General features: G+C 36.4%; 1 protein-coding gene across 6 annotated transcripts in view; it reads left to right on the top strand.

Moving 5' to 3' along the window:
- DST (dystonin) overlaps positions 1-21299 on the top strand; it is a 424928-nt gene that overhangs the window by 330574 nt on the left and 73055 nt on the right. For all 6 annotated transcript variants that reach the window (XM_063097801.1, XM_063097800.1, XM_063097799.1 and 3 more), the window contains 3 exons: positions 15352-15513; positions 17035-17205; positions 19898-20064. In XM_063097801.1, the coding sequence (XP_062953871.1) occupies positions 15352-15513; positions 17035-17205; positions 19898-20064 (500 nt within the window). The remainder of the gene's footprint in view (positions 1-15351; positions 15514-17034; positions 17206-19897; positions 20065-21299) is intronic.

Raw genomic sequence — 21299 nt, 5'->3', positions numbered from 1 at the left:
GGGGTAATACCCAGGCATGTGGGACAGTTCCAAGCTTACTGGGGATTTGGGCCCTCATGGGATAAGACCTGATATCATAACAAGAGGTCAAAAGAGTGCTTGAAGAAATTCCAAGAAAGGCTGAAACTGACATCACGGAGTTGCTTTCTGATGTCATTTAGAACTGACATCTGTAGTGACCACAGCTGTGTTTTGAACTCTGCTGCAGATGTTTGTCTTCCGGCATTTTCATTAATGGTGAATTATAGTCTTTTCCTGCTCTTTCCCTTTTTATAGTCCTCTCATCCTTCTTAATTTCTTCTACAGACTTTTTTCTTCTACAAGTTCATATTTTTAAAGACAATGCAGAGTTCCATGATTTCATGTTGTAATCCTGGTTTCATAAAACAAATATCAGGGGCTCATGTCCCAGAGGATTAGGTGTAAATTATTTTTGATTGGACTATATAAGCTCTTCAGTACCAAGAAATGTCTGCTACTTGATAGTGCTCAATCATACTTAATGAATGGACCATTAGATAAAAATGGCAGACCAGCAACAGTTCCATTGAATTTGGCCTCACTTATGATAGTGAGGGCAGAAGTCATGTCTTGACAGGGGACAAGGATAGGTTTATCCCTGGCCACAGAGGGTCCTAAATATCAAACATTTGCTGCATGGGACTGGTATAAACCTTGGGATTACCGTGGGTCCTGTTCTGTTCATGAATTATGTTTTACTTTCCTATAAAGACTGGTGAAGGTGTGTTGCACCATTGGCACATAGAGGATAAACTAAGACCAAATAAAAACAGAATTTGCAAAAGTACAAATTGTTTCTTATGAGAAATGAATAGAAATCAAATGGACTTCCAAATCCTGTGCTGTTGTATTTGATATACAGTCATCCCTTGGTATCTGCAGGAAATTAGTTCCAGGACCCGCGCCCCCTCCAACACACACACACACACACACACACACACACACACACACACACACACACACACACACACACACACACACACACACACACACACACACACACACACACACACACACACACACACACACACACACACACACACACACACACACACACACACACACACACACACACACACACACACACACACACACACACACACACACACACACACACACACACACACACACACACTCGCAGATACCAGAATCTGTGGATGCTCAAGTTCCTGGTGTAAAATGACATAGTATTTGTATATAACCTGCCACATTCTCCTATACTTTAAATCATCTTAGCATACTTATAATGCCTAATACAATGTAAATGCTGTGTAAATAGCTGTTATACTGTTTTGTTTAGGGAAAAATGATAAGAAAAAATCTGTGCACGTTCAGTACAGACACAATTTTTTTTTCAAATATTTTCAATCTGCAGTTGGTTGAATCCATGGATGTGGAACCCACAGATAAGGAGAGCCAACTCTACTGTTTCCTTTGCTCGTGTTTAATAACATTGTTTAGGCAACTGAATTTTGAAAAATAACCTCAAAATAACTTCTTTTTCTTATTCTTTTTACTATTATGGTTATTTACTATTTATTAAATGCCTTTGAAGCCCAGTTCTTCCAAGGCTTGCAGGTGAAGGAAACTATCTTACTGTTGACTTTCCTTCCTGCATTACTCTGTCAAATTTTCATATTTCTGATTTGTGAAATAAAGATTTCATATGAGAGAATTCTGTAGTAGAAAAACAGTTCTGTGGTAATTTTTGTTGCAAAGACTGAGAGAGATCTTGGGAGTGACTCTTTCTTAGAACACTTTGGAATTTTCTGTAGAACCCTGATAAAACTTTAAAGTTTAACTGACAGTAATCAAGTAGTCTTTTTACTAACAACATGTAACCATGTTCAGTGCTTTGGTGAAGCAATGTAATTTCTCTAAGTTTTCTGTGAATAGAGAAGAGTAGGGCTTCGTATCTCTTCACTGCTTCAATTACTTGTAAGAAAAAGGGCAAAAGTAATATTGGCCCTCCTGTTTGTGGATGCTCCCCGCTTTGTGTTCGGGCGTGAGTACAGTGAAAGGTGGGGCTCTCCATGTGCAGAACTGAAAGTAAGAGAAAGCCAGAGAGAGGAGGAGTGTTCTTCTCACTGCACTGAAAGTGTTTTGCAAACTAAAAAGCACCTAATAAGCATCATTAATAGCTACAGACATTGCTTTACTTGGTTGTGAAGAAAAATAGAGTGATCAGTTCTAAAATAAACCATTTAGCATGCTGTGGTTGTCTGTTTTCTTCTTATATTGGGAGGAGTTGATTGATGTTTTGAAATTCAGTAATGAAGAAGTGTTTTGAAACCCAGTGGCTAAAAAAAAAAGTTTTCAAGTAGACCAGTCATCTGCATTTAATATATTTCAGTGCCATAGCTTAAACAAGAACAAGAACATGATTGTGGTAAATAAAGATGATAGTTAACACAACCATTAATTCCATTTATTTGTGTTTGTACTAAAATGCAGTGATTACAACCATTAACATTTATATGTCAAGCGCCATTCTAAACTCTCTTCTAAAAAATCCAACTTTTTGTTTCATTGATCTTTTGTATTTTGGGGGTTTCTATTTCATTTAGTTGTGCTTTGATCTTAATTATTTCTTTCCATTTATTAACTTTGGGTTTGGATTGTTCTTGTTTTTCTAGTTTTTTTAAGGTGAAGTGTTAGGTTGTTTACTTGCCATCTTTCCATTCTTCTGAAGTAAGCATTTATTGTGATAAATTTCCCCCTTAGTACTGCTTTTGCAGTATCCCACAGGTTTTGGTATGATGTGTCATTCTTTTCATTAGTTTCAATAAATTTTTTGATTTCCTGTTTGATTTCTTCTTGGACCCATATGTCATTAAGTAGAATGTTGTTTCATATCCATTATTTGTATAGTTTCCAGAGTTTCATTTGTTATTGATTTCTAGTTTTAATCCATTTTGGTCTGAAAAAATACATGGAATAATTTGAATTTTTTTGAATTTGTGGAGACTTGATTTGTGACCTAACATGTGGTTTATCCTGGAGAATGTTCCATGTGCTGTTGAGAAGAATGAATATTCTGAGGTTGTTGTATGAAATGTCCTGTAGATATCTGCCAAGTCCAATTGGTCTAAAGTGTTGTTTAGGTCTTGGGTTTCTCTGTTGATTTTTTGCCTAGATGATCTGTCCAATGTTGAGAGTGGGGTGTTCAGGTCCCCTACTATTATGGTATTAGTGTCTATATCTTTCTTTAGGTCTAATAGTGTTTGCTTTATATATCTGGCTTCTCCGATGTTGGGTGCATATATATTTATGATTGTTATGTCTTCTTGATGGATAGGTCCTAGACTCTCTACTTTAGCCTTGTTAAGAGTCATGAGGTAGATGCTGTTCTCTTCCTCATCTTATTTTAAAGAAGCTGAGGCCCTGGGAGGTTAAGTGACTTGCCCAAGGACACAGGTAGTAAGTGTCAGAGCCTGATGTTTTGATGGAAATAATGAAATGCTTGTGTCGCTTTTTATTCATCATGTTTCACATCTGATAATTTTCTCAGGGGAATTTTCAAATCATTCTTGCTGTAGCCTAATTTGGGTAGCCATTGTTCATTTTGACCCCAAACTTTAGGGTCTATAAAACTAGCTGCTATAAGAAATATGAGATAAATGCATGTAAAATTGTCTTAGAAACTGATGTTATATAGATGTTGTGGTGGTGGTGATGATGGTGATGATGATGATGACAGTGGTAGTGGTGTTGGTGGTGATTCCGATAATTACCACTACTGCTATTACTGAGATGGAAACAAAACTTTATTGTCCTAGTGATTATACCTTTTTTGATTAAAGAAGTAAATTAGCTTACAATTCAGGTTTAATTTAGTTTCTGTTTGGCCTTAGACTTTTGTTAAACATTAGTTTTAACATAATTATTTAGAAATTTTTAAGATTTTGTAAGTGGAATGATTTGTACTTAGTGAAAAGCTAGTTATTATAATTTCTAAAAATGATACTGAAAAGCAGTGAAGAACTGTGTCTTATTTCATTGTAGACTTTGAAATATGATCAGTTTGACATTTATCTATCTAGTAGCTCAGTTTAACCGAATGTCACAGATAAAATCCTGTTAACAGTTTTACTTAATACAAAATAAACTGCCTTCAGAGCAAGGCTGAAACTTAGTAATAGCTATTACCTCGTTACTTAGTAGGGGTTGCCTTATATTCACCTGTAGCAAAATAGATTATTTCACCCAGGTGAGACTGCTTCCATTTTCCTCACCCCCTAAAATTTAACCTAAGAAATAGCTGTTAATATTCACCTTAAGTTTCCTTGAAAGGACAAAATTCATTCATGTTTAAAATATCAACTCAATCATAATGATTAATAACAAATGCTTTTCTGAACCAAATGTCCTAATTCACTCTTAGTGAAAACTATTTTGAGATTTTGAAAATAGATTGGTGTTACCTTTTGTGTTAGCTTGAAGTTTTTACACTACTTTGATTGTATAAGTTCTGTTGTTCATATATTTTTCTACTTCTAAATACTATTAATTGAACTAATATGTATAAAGAGTGATATGTTTTCTATACTGTTGGTAACTCAAATTAAGATTTTTCTACATACACTTCTCTACTAAGTTATATATGCACCATAAATTGGTGGATTGAATGGCAGAGTAGGTTCTGTATATCTCTAGGCAGGAAGGAAGAAAGCCCCTTTGGTGTTACCTCTATACCTACCTCCTGTTTGAAGACTCCCAGCTCATGGCTGTCTTCAACCCTACACTACACTATTAACTAATATTAATGTTTCCACATTTTTATTTATCAAAGACATGAAACTGAATATATACATGGAACACATTCCAGTAATTTCTGTGATGTTATTAACAGCCAATTAGATCTTCTGATCATCGTGAATTTATCATTATCACCATATTGAATTGATTTAATTTCAGTGAGGATCAAAGAAAGTTGACGTTTCAGCAAATGTATAGTCACATCTTAGATGAATCTGTACCCCTTCCCACCTCTATTTAGGCCATGCTAAAAAAAAAAAAAAAAAAAAAAAAAGGAGGCTTACCTCAGAACCTACTTACTGCTTATTTCTGGCCACTCTGATGCTGCACCAATTGTAATTCATTTTGTCCCCACAAATGAACATCTCTGGCACAAGGTTCTCTGAACTGAAGATTTCTTTTATATTCAAAATAGAAATAGCATTACATAGAACAGAAGATTTTTTTTTACATAGACCAGAACACATGCCTAATTGTACTGTAATAAATTTTCTCTGGTCCAGGTAAAGGCACTGTTTAACCCAGGCATCATTCTTTGAATGTTGGGTAAACTAAATGCCAAGCATCCAAGGGGTTAGAGAAGCCAGGCAGTTTGGGCACAAATTTCGTATTAAGGTATCTATTAAATGATTTGAAAACAACCTGTCATGTCACCATATTTTTAAAGATAAAATTAAGCTGTCCAAAGAATGCTTTAATAGTAGTTTTTAAGTGTGTTCATATTGTTATATAGAGGTTGATGACAAATTGTTGTACATTTTTGTTAAGAACGGGGGGGGGGGATTAGATAAAGCTGTTGCAGAAGAAGGTTTTGGTAGGGAAAATTTCTGAATAGAATGGATTTTTGTTTTGAGACTACATTAGCCAAGGGGGTTGAATGGTACTTTCCTCTGGTATTTTTAAAGGTGACAAATATTTTCACTCTATTATAGAAGCTATAACTAGATGCATGGGCTTTTGTTGGAAGATCACATTTTTTAACAAACCACATCAAAGTGGCATTTTAAATTATTAGGAAGAAATAATACCACATATGCTGGTAAGAGAGAAGCTCTGCCAAGACAGAGAGCATGCATAGTTATTAAGGGTTGGAGCTGATCTGCTGTGTAGTATTATTAATACTTCATATTTCATCCACACAAACTAGGCATAACAGATGGATGCCCTCTTTCTCACATCACACGAGGAATATACCATACTTCTTTGAAAGGGCTGTCAATAGTGAACTTGGCAACGTACGTTCTCTTTTCAGTTTTGCTGCTAACTAATGCCGCAGAGCCTCTCAACTCCTATTGCTTCATTTAACATGGATGAATTAAAGTAGGTTGTGTTGAAGGCAATTCTAGCCAGAGATTTTATAACATAGGATTTTTGGTGGGTTTTGTTTGGTTTGGTTTTTAACTGGATAAACCTATGTTGCCATTTTAATGTGATCCAAAAATAAAAAGAGCCAAAACCGTAGTGTCTACTGTCATTATTATTATTGGCCTCCCTTAGATAAAAGATCTCCAAATTTATTTTACTAATGTGGAAAGTTGCTTAAAGGTATATGTGAGAGAGAGACACACACACAGATAGAAAAATTTGCTTTGTGAGTATGAAATGATCCATTGGTTTCTTGATAAGAAAGTTCAGTTAGTGTTTTTTAAATGTTTGTTTAGGTCTCTAATTATTCATGAAATAATAGCATAGGACAGGTGAATAATGCGGTTGTAAATTAAGTGAAAAGCTTTTGGAGCTATTCAAGATCCAGGATACCCTGAGAAAAGGCCTGTGCTCACATATCCTGTTCTGACATATCTTTAATTATCTTCATTTCAGTATTAGTTTGTTTCTTTTGTCAGCATTTTAATATGAAAAGTGTTTTCAGATTTCATTTGGTTTCTTTTTCTCTGGAGGAAATTGAATGGAGTCATTAATATATGCATTTATTTTGCTTGCCTGATGGTTTTTTTTAAAAAATCTGAACTTTTAGACATTATATATATATATGCATATATTCCAATTATTAAGGTTTATTTATAGAATCATCTTCTGTTACATAGAATTTTTTTTATCCTCTGTCACCTGATAACCTCGTCGAAGATGAGGGAAAAGCATAGTCTTAGTATTATGGTAACTTACAGGAAGACTAGCAAGTGCTCATTAAAAAGATTAATTAAGGTTTACATCAGGATAAAATCCCATCAAGATCGGACAGTAAACCTATTATTAAGTGTTTCCAAATTTGTTTACTTTCTTGGTGGGGTCTGAATGTTCTACTTTCTTTTAAATATAAACTATTTTCCATTGAAATAGTTATTGCATAATCATCTGATGAATATCCTTGAAAACACTTTAGTCATTTATGTGAAGAAGTTTATTAATTTGAAAACTTAAAATATAGTACGCTTTCAGTTTTCATTAGCTAATGACTTATCTATTTTAGAAAGAACAATAGAAATTGTTTCTCCTAAAGCCTGTTTACACACTTGCAGCACAAAACACGTATCTCTTGTTTGGCTACTTCTAATCCAGATTTCAAGAGCAATTGCGCTAGGAGGGACTTTTGTCAGTTTTCATGGATAATATTGTATTTACTTACACAGACATTTTCCCCTTACTGTGCATTGAACTAATTAATATTTCCAGTCTTTCAGCTCTAAAAACTCCATGCTTTAGTTGATAAAATTAGTCTTTTTAACTTTTCTGTGAAGTGGATTGTTGGATTTAGTGGTAAGATTTTTCACGAACTTTCCATTTTAAAGACTTAATTTAATTCTAGAAATTAAAAATGAGAACATGGTACTATTTTGATTACAATTCAATTAGTATTTGTGTACCTTTCCAAAATCATCTGCTTCAGTAGATATTTTAGCTGGATTACATCTAGTAGCCTGTGTAAAGTAAATAAAATTACATTTTGAAGACATTTAGTATTGTGATTTCTGTATGTATGAAATAATAGTGTTGACTGTTTTTCAGGAAAACTTAGCTGATCTTATTCATTGTGTATTTCTCTCACTTATGAAAATATCAGAGATCCAGATATCGTGATTGATATTTACAGAGTTTAATATTATATTATTAAAGTCATTAAATAAATGGCATATACTTAAATATAAACAACTAGAGGACATTTTCCCATAGCACTCCCTACTTCCAAACTGTATTGTGCCCATTTTCTTGTCCATATTCCCACTCTACTGGAGATTGTATAAGGACAGTGGTGGCTGCATCTCTGTGCACCATCGTTTTTCCAGTGCTTACCTACCATGGTAGGTTTGGCCGATAGTGAGCTCTATTTGTTGAATGGCTGAGTTTATGAATGAATTACCTATGCAGTTTTTAAAATGTACTTCCCACTTCAAATATGAGGTTACATGTTGCTCTTCTTGGGTTTTCATAAGGCTAGAATAATATTGTGCTAATGATTCAAAGTCTAACATGCACTGAATTAGGGCCATTCTTTCTGTAAGGATCTTAGAATGTTTAGAGAAAGGCATTCCTACTGATTTCATGGAAACTTTACTATTAATATTGCCACGAATAAGTAGCTTTCTAGGCTTACATATCAAGATGGTGACAGTTGGGAGTAAGACCCTTGGTCTCTATTAATTTCCAGCCTAGTGCCCAATCCACTGTGCAAACATGGTAACTGTGTGCATGTTTTTCTTTCTCTTATCAGCACCTCATAAAAGCCTGTGTACTTGAACACAACAGGATCAGGTGCTTGTTAAAATATTTCACTTTGTCCATGAAAAATGGGCATTGATATTGTGATGTTGATGGATATTTTATATATATGTATGCATATATATATACACATATTTTTTTTTCTGTATAGGTAGCTTTATATTTATATATTTTTCAACTCATTGGCCACATGCTGAGTTGCATCTAAAAATTGTTGAATAGATGAGTTACTTATAAAGAGTTCTGGTTACGAAAAGATTTTTTTTTTTTTTAAAAAAGATTAAACTCAGGTTTATAAAAACAATTTTGTAATAATGTTTTCTCATTAAAGGTACAAAGATTCCCTCCCACATCTTTTCTGTAAAATTATCAGAGAATGTATAAGCTTATATTTACTAGAACTACCTGCTTCATTTGGAGTCAGGGAAAATTTTGTTTATGTTCAAATGATTATTTAGTGAGATTGAGAAAAGACAATGTACCTTCATTCGTAACTCTATCTGCAACTCTGGCAATGTTGCTTATTTCATAAAATAAAGAGTGGATAGATTTTATTTAAATAAAATTATTAATTTCTCCCAGAAAGGCTAAGAATTAGCTTGCTGGGCTCATTTTCAAACAATATTTTCAAAGGACGTTTGTTCAGTAGATAAACATCTGTCTATGTGATTTTGTCCATTAAATATCCAGGGTCAGTTACTACCCTTGATCTTTGCCTGGGCCTTGCGTTAACTTCTAGAGGACTGCATGGTTCTTAGTAACTACTAATATTCATGTCTGCAGTGCTTAAGGGCTCTGCGCTGGTGGGAATAACTTACTCCGGAGAACAGTTTGATCTAACTTGGGCTTTAAAAAGGGAATGACAAAACAGTGGACTTCAAAGTGATCTGCACTTTGCATCGCAGATACTGCTTAAAAAACAGAGATTGTTCAGTATGAGAGAGTGGTTTCAAATGAAGGACAGGGACCCATGTAACCCCCGCCCCTTTCCCTATTTAATTAATATTGAAATAAGCGCAGTCTCCGGACGTTCACCAAATGATTTCTTGGCGGAGCTCCTGGTGTCAGGTTCTGTCTCTGCAAGCTCTTCGGATCCCTTCCCATTTATGACTGATGGGTTTCTGCGATCTGTGAACCCGAGCCTCCCCTCTGCCCAGTTGTAGGACTCTGTGCTGATGTCACCGCCAAGCTGTTGCGTTGCAGCCTGTCGCCCTCGAGGTACCTCCCCCTGAAACTGCTCGCCGGCTCCCGGGAGAAGCAAGGAGTCAGCGAAAAGATGACTGCGAAGTTAAGTCACGGGAGGGCGTAGCACCGAAGCGGTAGAGAGAAGAGAGCTGAGGGTCCGGAGCTTCCCGCCGGCCTAGGGACGCAGCAGATGTCTGAAGAGAGAGGGCGTTGCTGGAAGCTCCCCGGCTTGAGAGCATGCCTGCCCGGGGAGACCGTGCTGCCCTGAGGAGCTGGGGACAGCGCAGGAGCTCCCTACCGGAGCTCCCTTTTGGCCGCCGCCTCCGCCTCTCTCCAGCTTAGCTGAAATGAAGGCCAAACTGTGGCCGCAGCAGTTGGTCACTTTCAAAGGCTAGAGTAGTCTCTGGGTTTTCAGCTGAATGTGAATTACGCTGCCTGTGCCTTGGAGGAAACCGCGGAGCTGCTCTTTGCTGCAATTGCCTCAGGTGGAATAAGCCTTAAGGAGGATCAGATAAGAATGTTTGGAAATGGCTTTTCTTTTCTTTTCTTTTCTTTTTTTTTTTAAGAGAAGCTTACAGTACACCGTGATTTCTAACTGTTTACTTTAAACGATTGCTGGATTGTACTGCCCTGGCTGTCCAAAAGTCTGATTTTTTTCTTTGGGTAGTTCTGAAGAGTCTGCAAGAAGCTTAATATGGGGGGAAAAAACTGCCTGTTGAATCAAGATTATTTATAGCTACTCCCCCCAAAAAGTAAATTTTAACTTTCTTACAACGTTAGTTAACTTATTTTCTCCGAAGATTTGTTCTGTGCCTTGATCTGAACAATACGTGGTCCCTGTGTTTGTCTACATTTCTGAAGCATGGTTTATTTATAAAGGAGATGGAGTTTTACAAGCCATCTTTAAGTGGATTACAGTTAACCAGAGCTCTGCTGAAGTTAACATTCAGCTTGTTAAAATGCTTGCTCATTTGGAAATTTTAATCTTAAAATCTCAGATGCAAAATTAGACTAAAAAGGGAAATGGACTGACAATGGAATGTTCTGAGTGTTTGAGCCACTGTTGTGTGTTTTTTTCTGTGTTTTGGAGTGTGTAAAAGGGAACTTTGGGTGCTGGGGAAGCAGAGGAAGGAGATTTCTGTTCTCTGTTCTTGATGCACTTTATTTTAAAACCAACCAGGTAAAACGATAGTTGCATTTATACTGATGCACTGCTGATAACCTTAAACACCTCATATATTACAATGTATGTTATTTCAGCATGTCTTTATTCCGAAGACACTTCATAGTGCTGTTCAGACGTATACTTTCTTGAAAGATGCTTTACCTTATTTCTTATTTTCTGTGTCAAGAGCTGCAATATCTGTTTTAACTATCTACAAAATGGGGAAACCACTTAGCAGACCAGACTGTTTACGTCAGAATCCCCCATGTGTAGGGAAGGGTGAGGAAGAGGAAGACCTAAATATTGAAGACTGTTATGTCCCACAGCGGTCGATCTATGATACTGTCAGACTCAATGAACAGATAGACTCTGGTTCAAAAGGTAGCCTGTCCTCCAGGCATTTTACAGATCGGACTTTACCCTATAGTCACAGAACACTGGATGTTAGTTCTTTATGCTCTAATGGTGCCCTTACTTCTTCCAGTGTATTTGAGCTGAGAGGTCGTGAAGCTAACAAATTAGATGAAAAGATGATCTTTGATGCACTCAAACTCAATAGTGATGTCATTCGAACCACAGGATTACCCAAAGCCAAATCTCATGCAGAAAAGAAAGAGCATAGACGGTCATGGCGAATGTTTGTCCCAGCCAATTTTATGGATTATGCAAACAAAAGTGAAAGCTCTTTTGTTGAACCTACTGATATGTCAGATGCTGTTACCAAGGCTAGTAAGTGTAGATGGGGTACTAATTCTCTAACTTCGGAGGAGGATGACTCTGGTTTATGTAGCCCTCCAGCAGAGAGGGAAGAAAAACAGGGCATTTTAACTGGAGACCAGTCACGAATTAGAAGCTTGTCTTCTGCTGAAGATATTCATATAACAGAGCAATATAGACCATTTTTTTCTGTTAATTCCATTAGCGATCAGAAAATCCCACTGCTTTCATGTAGAAGTGCCCACCCCAATGAAAGCTCCAAAATGATTTTACATGATGTTTCTCCACTAGAGGAAACAAAATGTGTAAATGGCCAAAGGGAAATCCATGGTGAAAATTGTTGCCTGCAGAATGATTTGAAAGAGAGCACTGTTAAGTGTGACCCATTAATTATGCCAAGAGAAGGAGAAAATGAGTATATTTCTAACCTTGGAGAAGAGGAGAAAACATATGGACTAGGAGAATCCATAGTCACAGCACAAAGAAGGGAGCTTACGAAGGATTTCCCTCAGGATTTAGATCTCTCTCATACGGATCTGCGGGAGAGTGATGTAGATTATGGTAGCACAAGTTTAGTTGAAAATGTGACACTATTGGCACAATATGATTTGGAAGAATCCAACATAACATCTAAAGAGGAAGTGGAGGCTCCTCTTTCTGCCCAGGAGATGGACGTGATCCATATGAAGTGCTCCCTGAAATTCATACCGGTAAGAAAAAAAGCAGCACCCAGAAAAACAGGGGTCCCGGCAGGAATATTGGACACAGTACGCAATGGCTTTCAGTTGGTTCAGGTAGTTAATGGGAATGTGAAACTTTGCAATGCCTAAAGTTTGTGCTTCTGTTTCAGAATGGTCACTAGTGTTTCTAATAATGATCAAATCCAGTCTTTTATTTTGGAGGTTTGACTAGCACCCTGCAGGATGCCAGATATCGATACGTTCATCATTATAACAGATTAATTAGGGATCATTTTGAGAAGAATGATTATTCCCAGCTGTTTAGGGTCCTGCTATTCATTGTGCAGATGGTGGCTGTTCCCTTCATTTAAAATGCCTGCACAGTGAATTTATGTTAATGTTAGGCTTTTACACAAGTTGTGGTTTAAGACACTGCCATTTCAGGACGGTTATACTGGATTTATTAAGTTTGAACAGGCTAAGTCATAAAGGTACAAACAGTATTATATTGTTGTGGTCTGCAAAGTACTCTACCCAGATTAAGGACTTTTTTTATGTGCTGAAAATTTACTCTCAGGAGCTCTGCATGTGAGAGGAGCAAAGTTATTGTGCTGTGTGTTGCAGGCGTTATAGCTCCTAACTTTCTGTGAGTGGTGAATGAGGTAAGAAAGTAAAGGGTACAGCCTTGTAATAAGTAGAGGTTGTTTGTCAAGCCTGTAATTTTTTTCTTCCCACTCAGATTGAAGTTCAGCTATTTTGGTACGTTTACTAAGCTCTTCTGGTAAACTTTGCCTCAGAGATAATTTTATTTTATTTTCAGCTTCTCTTTGTATTTGTGTGCTATGGGTTAGATTAGGAGGGAAAGTTTCTCTGTATAGGAATTTTGATACCACTGAGAGATAAGGAATTTAGACAATAAAGAAAAGTTCCTTTTCTCAGTCTGTGAAATAATTGCTCTAGTCAGCTATGCCTTTCCTTGGGCATGCAGTAAATGGTATGCTCATTTCAAAGCTTAGCAAAGTCCTTTTTTTCCTGTAAAGGATTTTTCAGTTTATTTGTAGAAAGTAACTACATTTTATGAGTATATACTCTTTAGTAGTTATTTTTTAATCATTAGTGTATTTTTTTGTAGGGCTTTAGAAAATTACCACAGACTCACGTAGACCTACTCTGATAGACAACCCTAAAGTTAATTTCTTTAATATCAAGATAAAAGGTTAAGACAATTTACTGTGGCAGCATTATTAGGTTTTTTGTCCTGAGCACTATTTGAGAGGGAGAATAGAACTTTTCCCTGAGTACTTATATACCATACAAGTTCCTATAATTAAGAATATAGCAGTTGTTCTACACCCCCCACTTTTTTTTAAGTAAACATATGAAAAGCTATTAGTTCCTAAAAGTAGTAAATAGAAAGTGGTACAGAAAAGAAATAGAACCATAATGCTAAATTCTATCTCCACCACCTTGCTGCCACTTTCGATTCACTTATTTGGTGAATTATGCCTTTTGGAAAAAATTATGAAAACTTGGTTTTTCTGATTTGAGTGATCGTATAATTTCTTTGATTATGTGTAATTGATTTTTTATATTTAGTATTGTTATGTAGAAGCAATTGCTGGTATGGAAATTATCTATATGGATTTTCTATGGAAAAAGCAGCTTGGGCTTTTAGCTAGGAGGGGACTTGCAGAAGGAAATGATCGTTAATTTGTTTGCTGTTCTTTAATTTACTCATTCATGTAACACAGGAATTTACTCATTCAAGTAACACAGGAATATCCTGTGTGCAAGCCCATGGGCCCGAGTCTGGAGAGTTTGTCTCCTGCAGGCTCTACATCTTTCAGAAATACTTTCCATACTGTGTCTGTCATTTTTTCTTAAGTGCTATTTTAATATTTGCTTATATTATGTTTTTATATATTCTGTTTAACTGTCTAATTATTGATACATTTATATAGTGCCCTTTATAATGACTCAGAATCCCAAAACATGTTTTACCTTAATATCTGCCTGAAACTTTTCTTCCTTAGTTAAAGTATTTGATTTTTCTCAAGTTGTCCTCTAAGCCTTATATTAAAAATATTTGTATTATCTGTGAAACAGTTGGTGCATCTACACCCAGTATTATCTTTTAAAGGATTGATGTCATCCACCTATGATATAAATGTAATTTTTCTATACTGATATTAATTCAGCAAATAACTATTGGGTACTTTACATGCTAGGTACCATGGTAGGCCCAGAACATAGAACTACTGTAAGAACTACTGCTTCCATTTTAATCTAACATGTTAAATCCTTTGCAGGTCATGGGAAACTGGGGGATCATAGTTAGATGGGATGGAGCTTGGGGGAAAGGATGCTGAGAAGCTGCTGGCAATGCAGGAGTGGGCGGCAGTGACCAAAGAGGAACCAGAGTTGCTTTGCTGGTGATGGGTGTGATCAGATCCGTGGGGTGAGGTCTCCATGCCTCTTGCAAGCCCATTGGTATCCTGATAGACATTCGAGGGGGCTAGATGTATAGGGATTCGTACCACTTCAGCACATGACTGTATCTTTTTCCTTTTCCTGTCCCTGTATTTTGGCCACTCTGGTGAGCCATGTGTTTGGCCTCTTGGCTCACCTCAGCTTGTCAGTGATTCCCCATTTCCAATTTGAGTCTCAAGCTTCAATTGCCAGCCATCCTTAGGAGAGCCTATAAGGATTGCTTGCTCAGTAAAGCTCATCTTGGGTCCATCTTATCATTTTGCTCCTTAGCATTTTCTGCACATCTTTTGCTAGAGTTAAATTGGGACAACAGGAAATTTCTCATGCTATGGTAGTGAAACAATAAAGAGAGGGCACATATAATATCTTCTTGGTTTTATAAGTAGTCTGATTAAATGCACTTAAAATACCATTCTTAAATATTCCTGAATGCTATTTTTATGCTATGAATTTATATTGAGTTTATTTTCTTACTATTATTCATAAGGTAGCTATGACCTATGAATAGGCAACAAAAATTATCTTTACTTTTGTAATAATTGGTAGTTTCTACTACCTGATGACTGAAGACATGCTTGTGATATTATTTGCTTATATATTAAGCAGTATGTAAGTTGTTGGGTAATATAATTCCTATAATTGTCGCTCTTCCAACTGCAGGTATTCCAGAAAGAAGAGATTGAACCCTTACAAGTTAAACAGCAAGATGTGAACTGGTTAGGTCAAGGCCTTATTCAGAGTGCTGCTAAAAGCACCAGCACTCAGGGTTTGGAACATGACCTAGATGATGTCAATGCACGGTGGAAGACTCTCAATAAGAAGGTAATTTTCTCATCCCCTTCACTGTCATTTTTTTATTATTATTCATGAGCTTTATCGTGATCATTAGTCCTATTTATAGTAGCCATACTTCCCTAAACATGTGTACTTTTTTATATTGCTGTAAACTGGATGGCCCAAATTCAGATGCCCACAAGAACTAGGTAGGGCTTATAAAAGAAAAAAGCAAGCTGAGTGAAACAGAGCCTGTCCCTGCCATTATCTTGACTTTAACAGAGACATGGCTACAGATATAGCAGTGCAGGCATGATGGCAGGTGGCCATCACACAAGGTTCTGTGTTGAGAGAGCATATGCACCCTCTAAAAGTACAGTAGCTCCTTAGCTCCACTAAATCATAGACATGTAGGGATATAGGTTCACTGTTGCCAAATATTCTACTTACTTTCAAAAGAACTTGAAAAATCTCACTTTCTGTGTGAATCCTTCCAATTTGCAAATGTCAGAGACTAATTTCACACTGTATAATAGGTCAACACTGTGCAAGAGAAAGAAGTTATGTGTCTCTGTCAGCCCTGGATTAAGGGTTTTGCCCCTTACTATGGACCATCAACTCCAAATATTACTTTTCTTCTAAGATGTAGATCCCACCTTTTTCTAAATTTCCATGAGGGAAAACACTGGAAATAATGCTCTGGTATTTTAGGGAGATAGTGCTGACACACAATGGCAGGCAGCTCTTCATGTGACATAAATTATCAGAAAATCTTTATGGGATGCCATGCTTATCTGGTGGTAGATGGGTTGGTGGCAGTGGTGGTGGTGGTGGTGGTGGTGGTTGCTGTTTTCCCTGCACTGAATTCTTAAGCAGTTGCCAAGTCATAAACTTAACATCAGTCATTCCTTAAAGGCTGAGTCATATTGTAGTACTTCTTGAACACAATTGGAATGCAATATCAGGTATAAGTATATTCTATAGTGATTAAAATATCTTGCCAACTACTTTTTTATTACAAAAGGAAAAGATCTGTGAGAAGGGCAATAGGATAGCTCTCTGTAGGACACAGAGATTCCATTTACTAGAAGACAAAGGTCCTGGTTTGTGGTAAAAGGACTCCAGAGCTTGGAGCTGGCAGAATTTAATTGGATACTGTGTAGCTATTTTGCCTAGCAAAACATAATTCTGATTCTCTCTGCTATAATTGTTTCTTTTAATCTTAGTCTTTTTAAATCATTATTCCTGATATTCATCAGTGGGAAATAAAAAGTGAATTCCAGGGATAATCATAAAAATGACTGATGCATTGTTTCTTTCAGTAACCTTAAAATATTTGAATCCTTCATTGACTCTTCGGAATGGTGACCTTATCTTCATGGCTTACTAGCTAAAGTTTGGCTTGTTTCCACTCGTATTCTGCCTACTATCAATGCTTTGGGTAAATTTTAAGTGGGAAACAAAAGAAAATTTGTGACCAAATGGGAAAATAAGCATGAAAAGCAGTGGCTGGTGGGCAGGCTTCATTTTTTACAAGACAAGTAAGTTGAAACAACCGGACCTTTGCAGGTTGCTCAGCGAGCAGCGCAGCTGCAGGAGGCCCTGCTGCACTGTGGGAGGTTCCAGGATGCCCTGGAATCCCTGCTTAGCTGGATGGGAGACACTGAGGAGCTCGTGGCTAATCAGAAGCCCCCATCGGCTGAGTTCAAAGTGGTGAAGGCCCAGATACAAGAGCAAAAGGTAAGTTAGTGATACTTTTGTACTGTGTATCATATTCAATCTTAACAATGCAAGTAAAAATTTACCTTATGACTCTCTCTATTTGTATTACTAGGATGTCCTAGTTAACTGGTTATCACTGTTCTAGACATTATTTTGTTAGTCATTCAACAAATATTTATTGAATGTCTACTGTGGGCCAAGCATTGTTCCAGTTGCTGGGGATACATCTCTGAATAACAAAGAGAAAAGTTCCTTACTGAGTTTAAAGTCCAGTGGGAAGGGAAGGACAGAGAAAGAAAGACAATAAACAAAGTAAATAAGTGCATTGTGATATGTTAAGTAGTGATAAATAAAGCAAGGATGGGGGATAAGAATCAGGAAGTGAAAGAGCAAGGATGGGGACAGGAAGTGCTAGAGTGGAAGGTGTGTGCAATTTTAAATAGGGTTGTCAAGGAAGGCTTCACTGACAAGGTGACATTTGGACAGAAATATCATCGTTTCCTTATATATTAGGTTGATCCAGATGAAAGTGCCATTTTTGTGGATTAAATCTTGCAGGCAGTTTCTTATGGTTCAGCTTATTACCAAAGAGGCAACTATTTGATTCATATATGCTGTGGAATGTGGCATTGTGTCTTTTGACATTAAGAAAGGACCAAGTTGGGAAAACATGATCTTTAGAGGGATGATACTTATTTGGCACCACACGTACAGTTTTTGTGCTCCCGATGATGGTGGTCAGTTATGAAGAATTTAATGACTTTTTTAATAGTAGTCATGTCAGTCGTGACTTGAGATGACATGTGCTAGTACACAGCATATTGGTAAAGTTTCTCCTGTGTGGAACTTTAAAAAGAAGGGAGTGGATTACTTTAATTACTTAAGTTAATTACTTAAATTAATTAAATATTAAATTAAAAAGTTTTATATTAAAAGTTTTAATGTAAAAGTGTTAATTTATCTTTCTGTGCTGGGTTTATTTCATGTAGCATAGTTAATAATAATGTATATTTCAGAATTGCTAAAAGTAGATTTTAAAGGTTCTCACTACAAAAAAAGGTAGATGAGGTGATGGATATGTAATTAGCTTGACTTAATCATTCCACTATATATACATATATCAAAACATCACATTGCACCTCATAAATATATACAGTTGTTATTTGTGAATTAAAAATTTTAAAAAACCAAAAGAGCTTCCATGTTTGGCCTCAGAAATTTGCTTTAATTTAAAACTTACTGCTTACTTTAATCTCTACATTTAATGCTATCTCCCTAAAAATTTTGAAAAATTTAGCATATTGGGAAATTATACCCATTAGAAATAGATTTACAGGTAAGGGTTAAAGAAACATAACTGGAAACACATTGCATTTATATGGTTTTTGAATAATAGTCATATAACTGTTGCCTTTCACAATTTATTCTCCCACAGTTAATTAACAATTCTTAGCTAACAAAACCTATTTGTTGATTTTGCTTTCTTAATTGCTAGAGGCTTTGCTATTAAAGTTGATCAAAAGTAATTCACATAATTAGTTCTCCTTGCTGCCTAAACTACCTGTTGTACTTTGATTACGTAATGACTCTAAGCTATGTCAAGAGAGTTTGTGTTTCTTCTTATTTAAACACGTTTCTTTTGCCTCCTATCTTGGTGCTCTTGAGGTCAAAATAAGAAGGGTCGTCAAAAAGTTCATGGGAAGATTTGGATTATCTTTTAATTCTGTTTTTCCATGAACTTTTTGAAGTGCCCTCAGCTTCTTCTAGCTTTTTCCTTCTTGATAACTATGGAATCTTTAATCCTTAACTATTGGTCAGGATCATAGTAAGGAAGCAATGAAGTATTTAATGTTTTATACATTGGTGCCTTCCTCATTGCTGTTAACACAGTGCCTGTTCATAGCAGTTGCTCATGAACAATTTGCTTTGATTAAATTTGAGCAAGGTAATCCTGAGTTCTGGCTCCTATATTAAACATTCCATTCCAGGCATCTTGAAATGTTTTGTTAGAATTAAATCAAATTTTGTTTCTGCTGCTAAATCCTGAAATATTAGTCTTATTTAGCTGGCTCTGGAGATTTCTGACATGTTCTACCCTGTCTTCCATTTGGGGATGATATTTAATGGCTCTTTTTTAGTTTTCATCCTCATGAAGGATTGTTAGGGGCTAGTTCCACCTTGCAAAGGGAACAAGAGCCTCTAGTTTTAGCTTTGCTAACTTGCAAACTTGGTCTGTCTTAACTTCCTTGTCTATAATGGATTGTTTCATATGGGAAAGGGTTTTGAAAACAGTAATATGTATAGTAATCTTTTTTTATCTCAGCAGATAGTTATTGAATGTTTAGGGCATTCCCATCTCATTATAATGGAGATTTTGCAGTTTTCCCGTGATTTAGTGGGGTTACCCTAAGTAGCTCCTTCTACCCTATTACTTTATATTAAAAAAATAATGATGAAGAGTTTAGTGGCATTATAAATATTAGTTTTGTCTACTATGAAAAACCCCTACTACAGTATCTGACACAATGATAATGAATCATTAAGCAAAACGAATTACCTTTTAAAATTCCACTTCTCAGGTCCTTGTGTATGTGCATCCATACAAAATACATATTTTTGTCACACATCAAATGCATTTAGAATACATTTTACTTTATGTTTATACAAGTATTCCCTTGCCTCTTTTTGACATTTAATGTTTTGTCTCAAGCTTCTCCAAAGATTGTTAGATGACCGCAAATCTACGGTGGAGGTAATCAAACGAGAAGGAGAAAAAATAGCTGCAACAGCAGAACCTGCAGATAAAGTGAAGATTTTGAAACAGCTGAGTCTCTTGGATAGCAGATGGGAGGCATTGCTTAATAAAGCTGAAACAAGGTAACTTAAATATTTCCAAATTTTGGGGGGGAAGAGTAGCAATTGCCTTTATGCTGATATTCTGTGTTTTGGTAATACCTTTCTTCAAATCATTATTTTCCTATGTTTATCATGTCTGTGAGCATAGGTAGCCGGGACTGTGAAGCCTTTTCTCCTCATTCCTCTAATGGTTATGTCTTGTAGTCACCAGCTATGTTCCAACTCTTTCAAGAAAAGCATTTTCCTTGAGGGCGATTCCTTCTTTTGTTTATTTTGTAGCTATTGCCTGCTTATCATTCAGGAGGCACAGAGCTGGGCCTTGGTTTACATGGGTGAGCTGGAGAGATCACCTCTGCCCTCAGACAGGGTACAATCTAGTAGGTTTTATAGCCATCGAAAAGTGGTGACAAATGTGATGTTTCAAAGCAAAAATACAGGGTGCTGTGGGAGCGTATAATAGAAAAAACCCAGTCTTGGGGCAGGGAAGTGACAGCCAGGCTACATTTTAAGGGAGAGTTGGAGTTAGCTAGGAAACAAAGCATGTGGAAGCATGCTATAACTTCATGAAGTCCAGGAAGCCCAGTGCGCGGCTCCACTGGGCCTTTGCTTTCAACATTTTTCTTATACCAAATCCCAACCAATATTTCTTCACTCTCTGCATAGACATCACATTGACCAGTGTTAAATAGTAGCTTCATTGAAGAGTAGCCACTTAGGTTGGTTGGATTGAAAATAGATGAACCACCGAACTGAATGAGTGTGTTCCATAAATTCCTACCTTCTTTGGAGCTAGAGGTGAAGAGAGGATTTGTCTGATCTTGAATTATGGAGTAGAATTAATTATGGTTTTAGGACTATAGAATGCACTGTTCCTAAGGAGGCTAAAAGTCTCATGTTGTCCTTTGCTAGGTGACAACAGATTAACCTTTCTGTGTAATGTCCCAGGATGTTGTGCCCTGGCTGCCGTGAGAGATACTGTCAGTAATTTATAAAAAAATAAGTGAATGAATGTCTAGATCTCTGCTTTACTACCATAACTTGTCTTCTTTTCCAAAAACATTCCTCACAGTGACATTAAATGTAGGGATATTGGTAATAATTTTGATTCACACCCAGATTTATTGCTCACAGTTTAAATCATAGCAAATTAAACACAATCACAAAATCACTATTTGCACTGATTCTAGATGATTGGATATTTGAATTTAGACAAAAAGAGTCATAAATAGTGATACTCCAAAAGTTAAAAAAAAATA

Source organism: Cynocephalus volans, chromosome 5 (assembly GCF_027409185.1).
Source record: "Cynocephalus volans isolate mCynVol1 chromosome 5, mCynVol1.pri, whole genome shotgun sequence".
Lineage (NCBI taxonomy): Eukaryota > Metazoa > Chordata > Mammalia > Dermoptera > Cynocephalidae > Cynocephalus > Cynocephalus volans.
The sequence above is the reverse complement of the archived record's forward strand: the minus strand, read 5'-3'. Positions and strand labels throughout refer to the sequence as shown.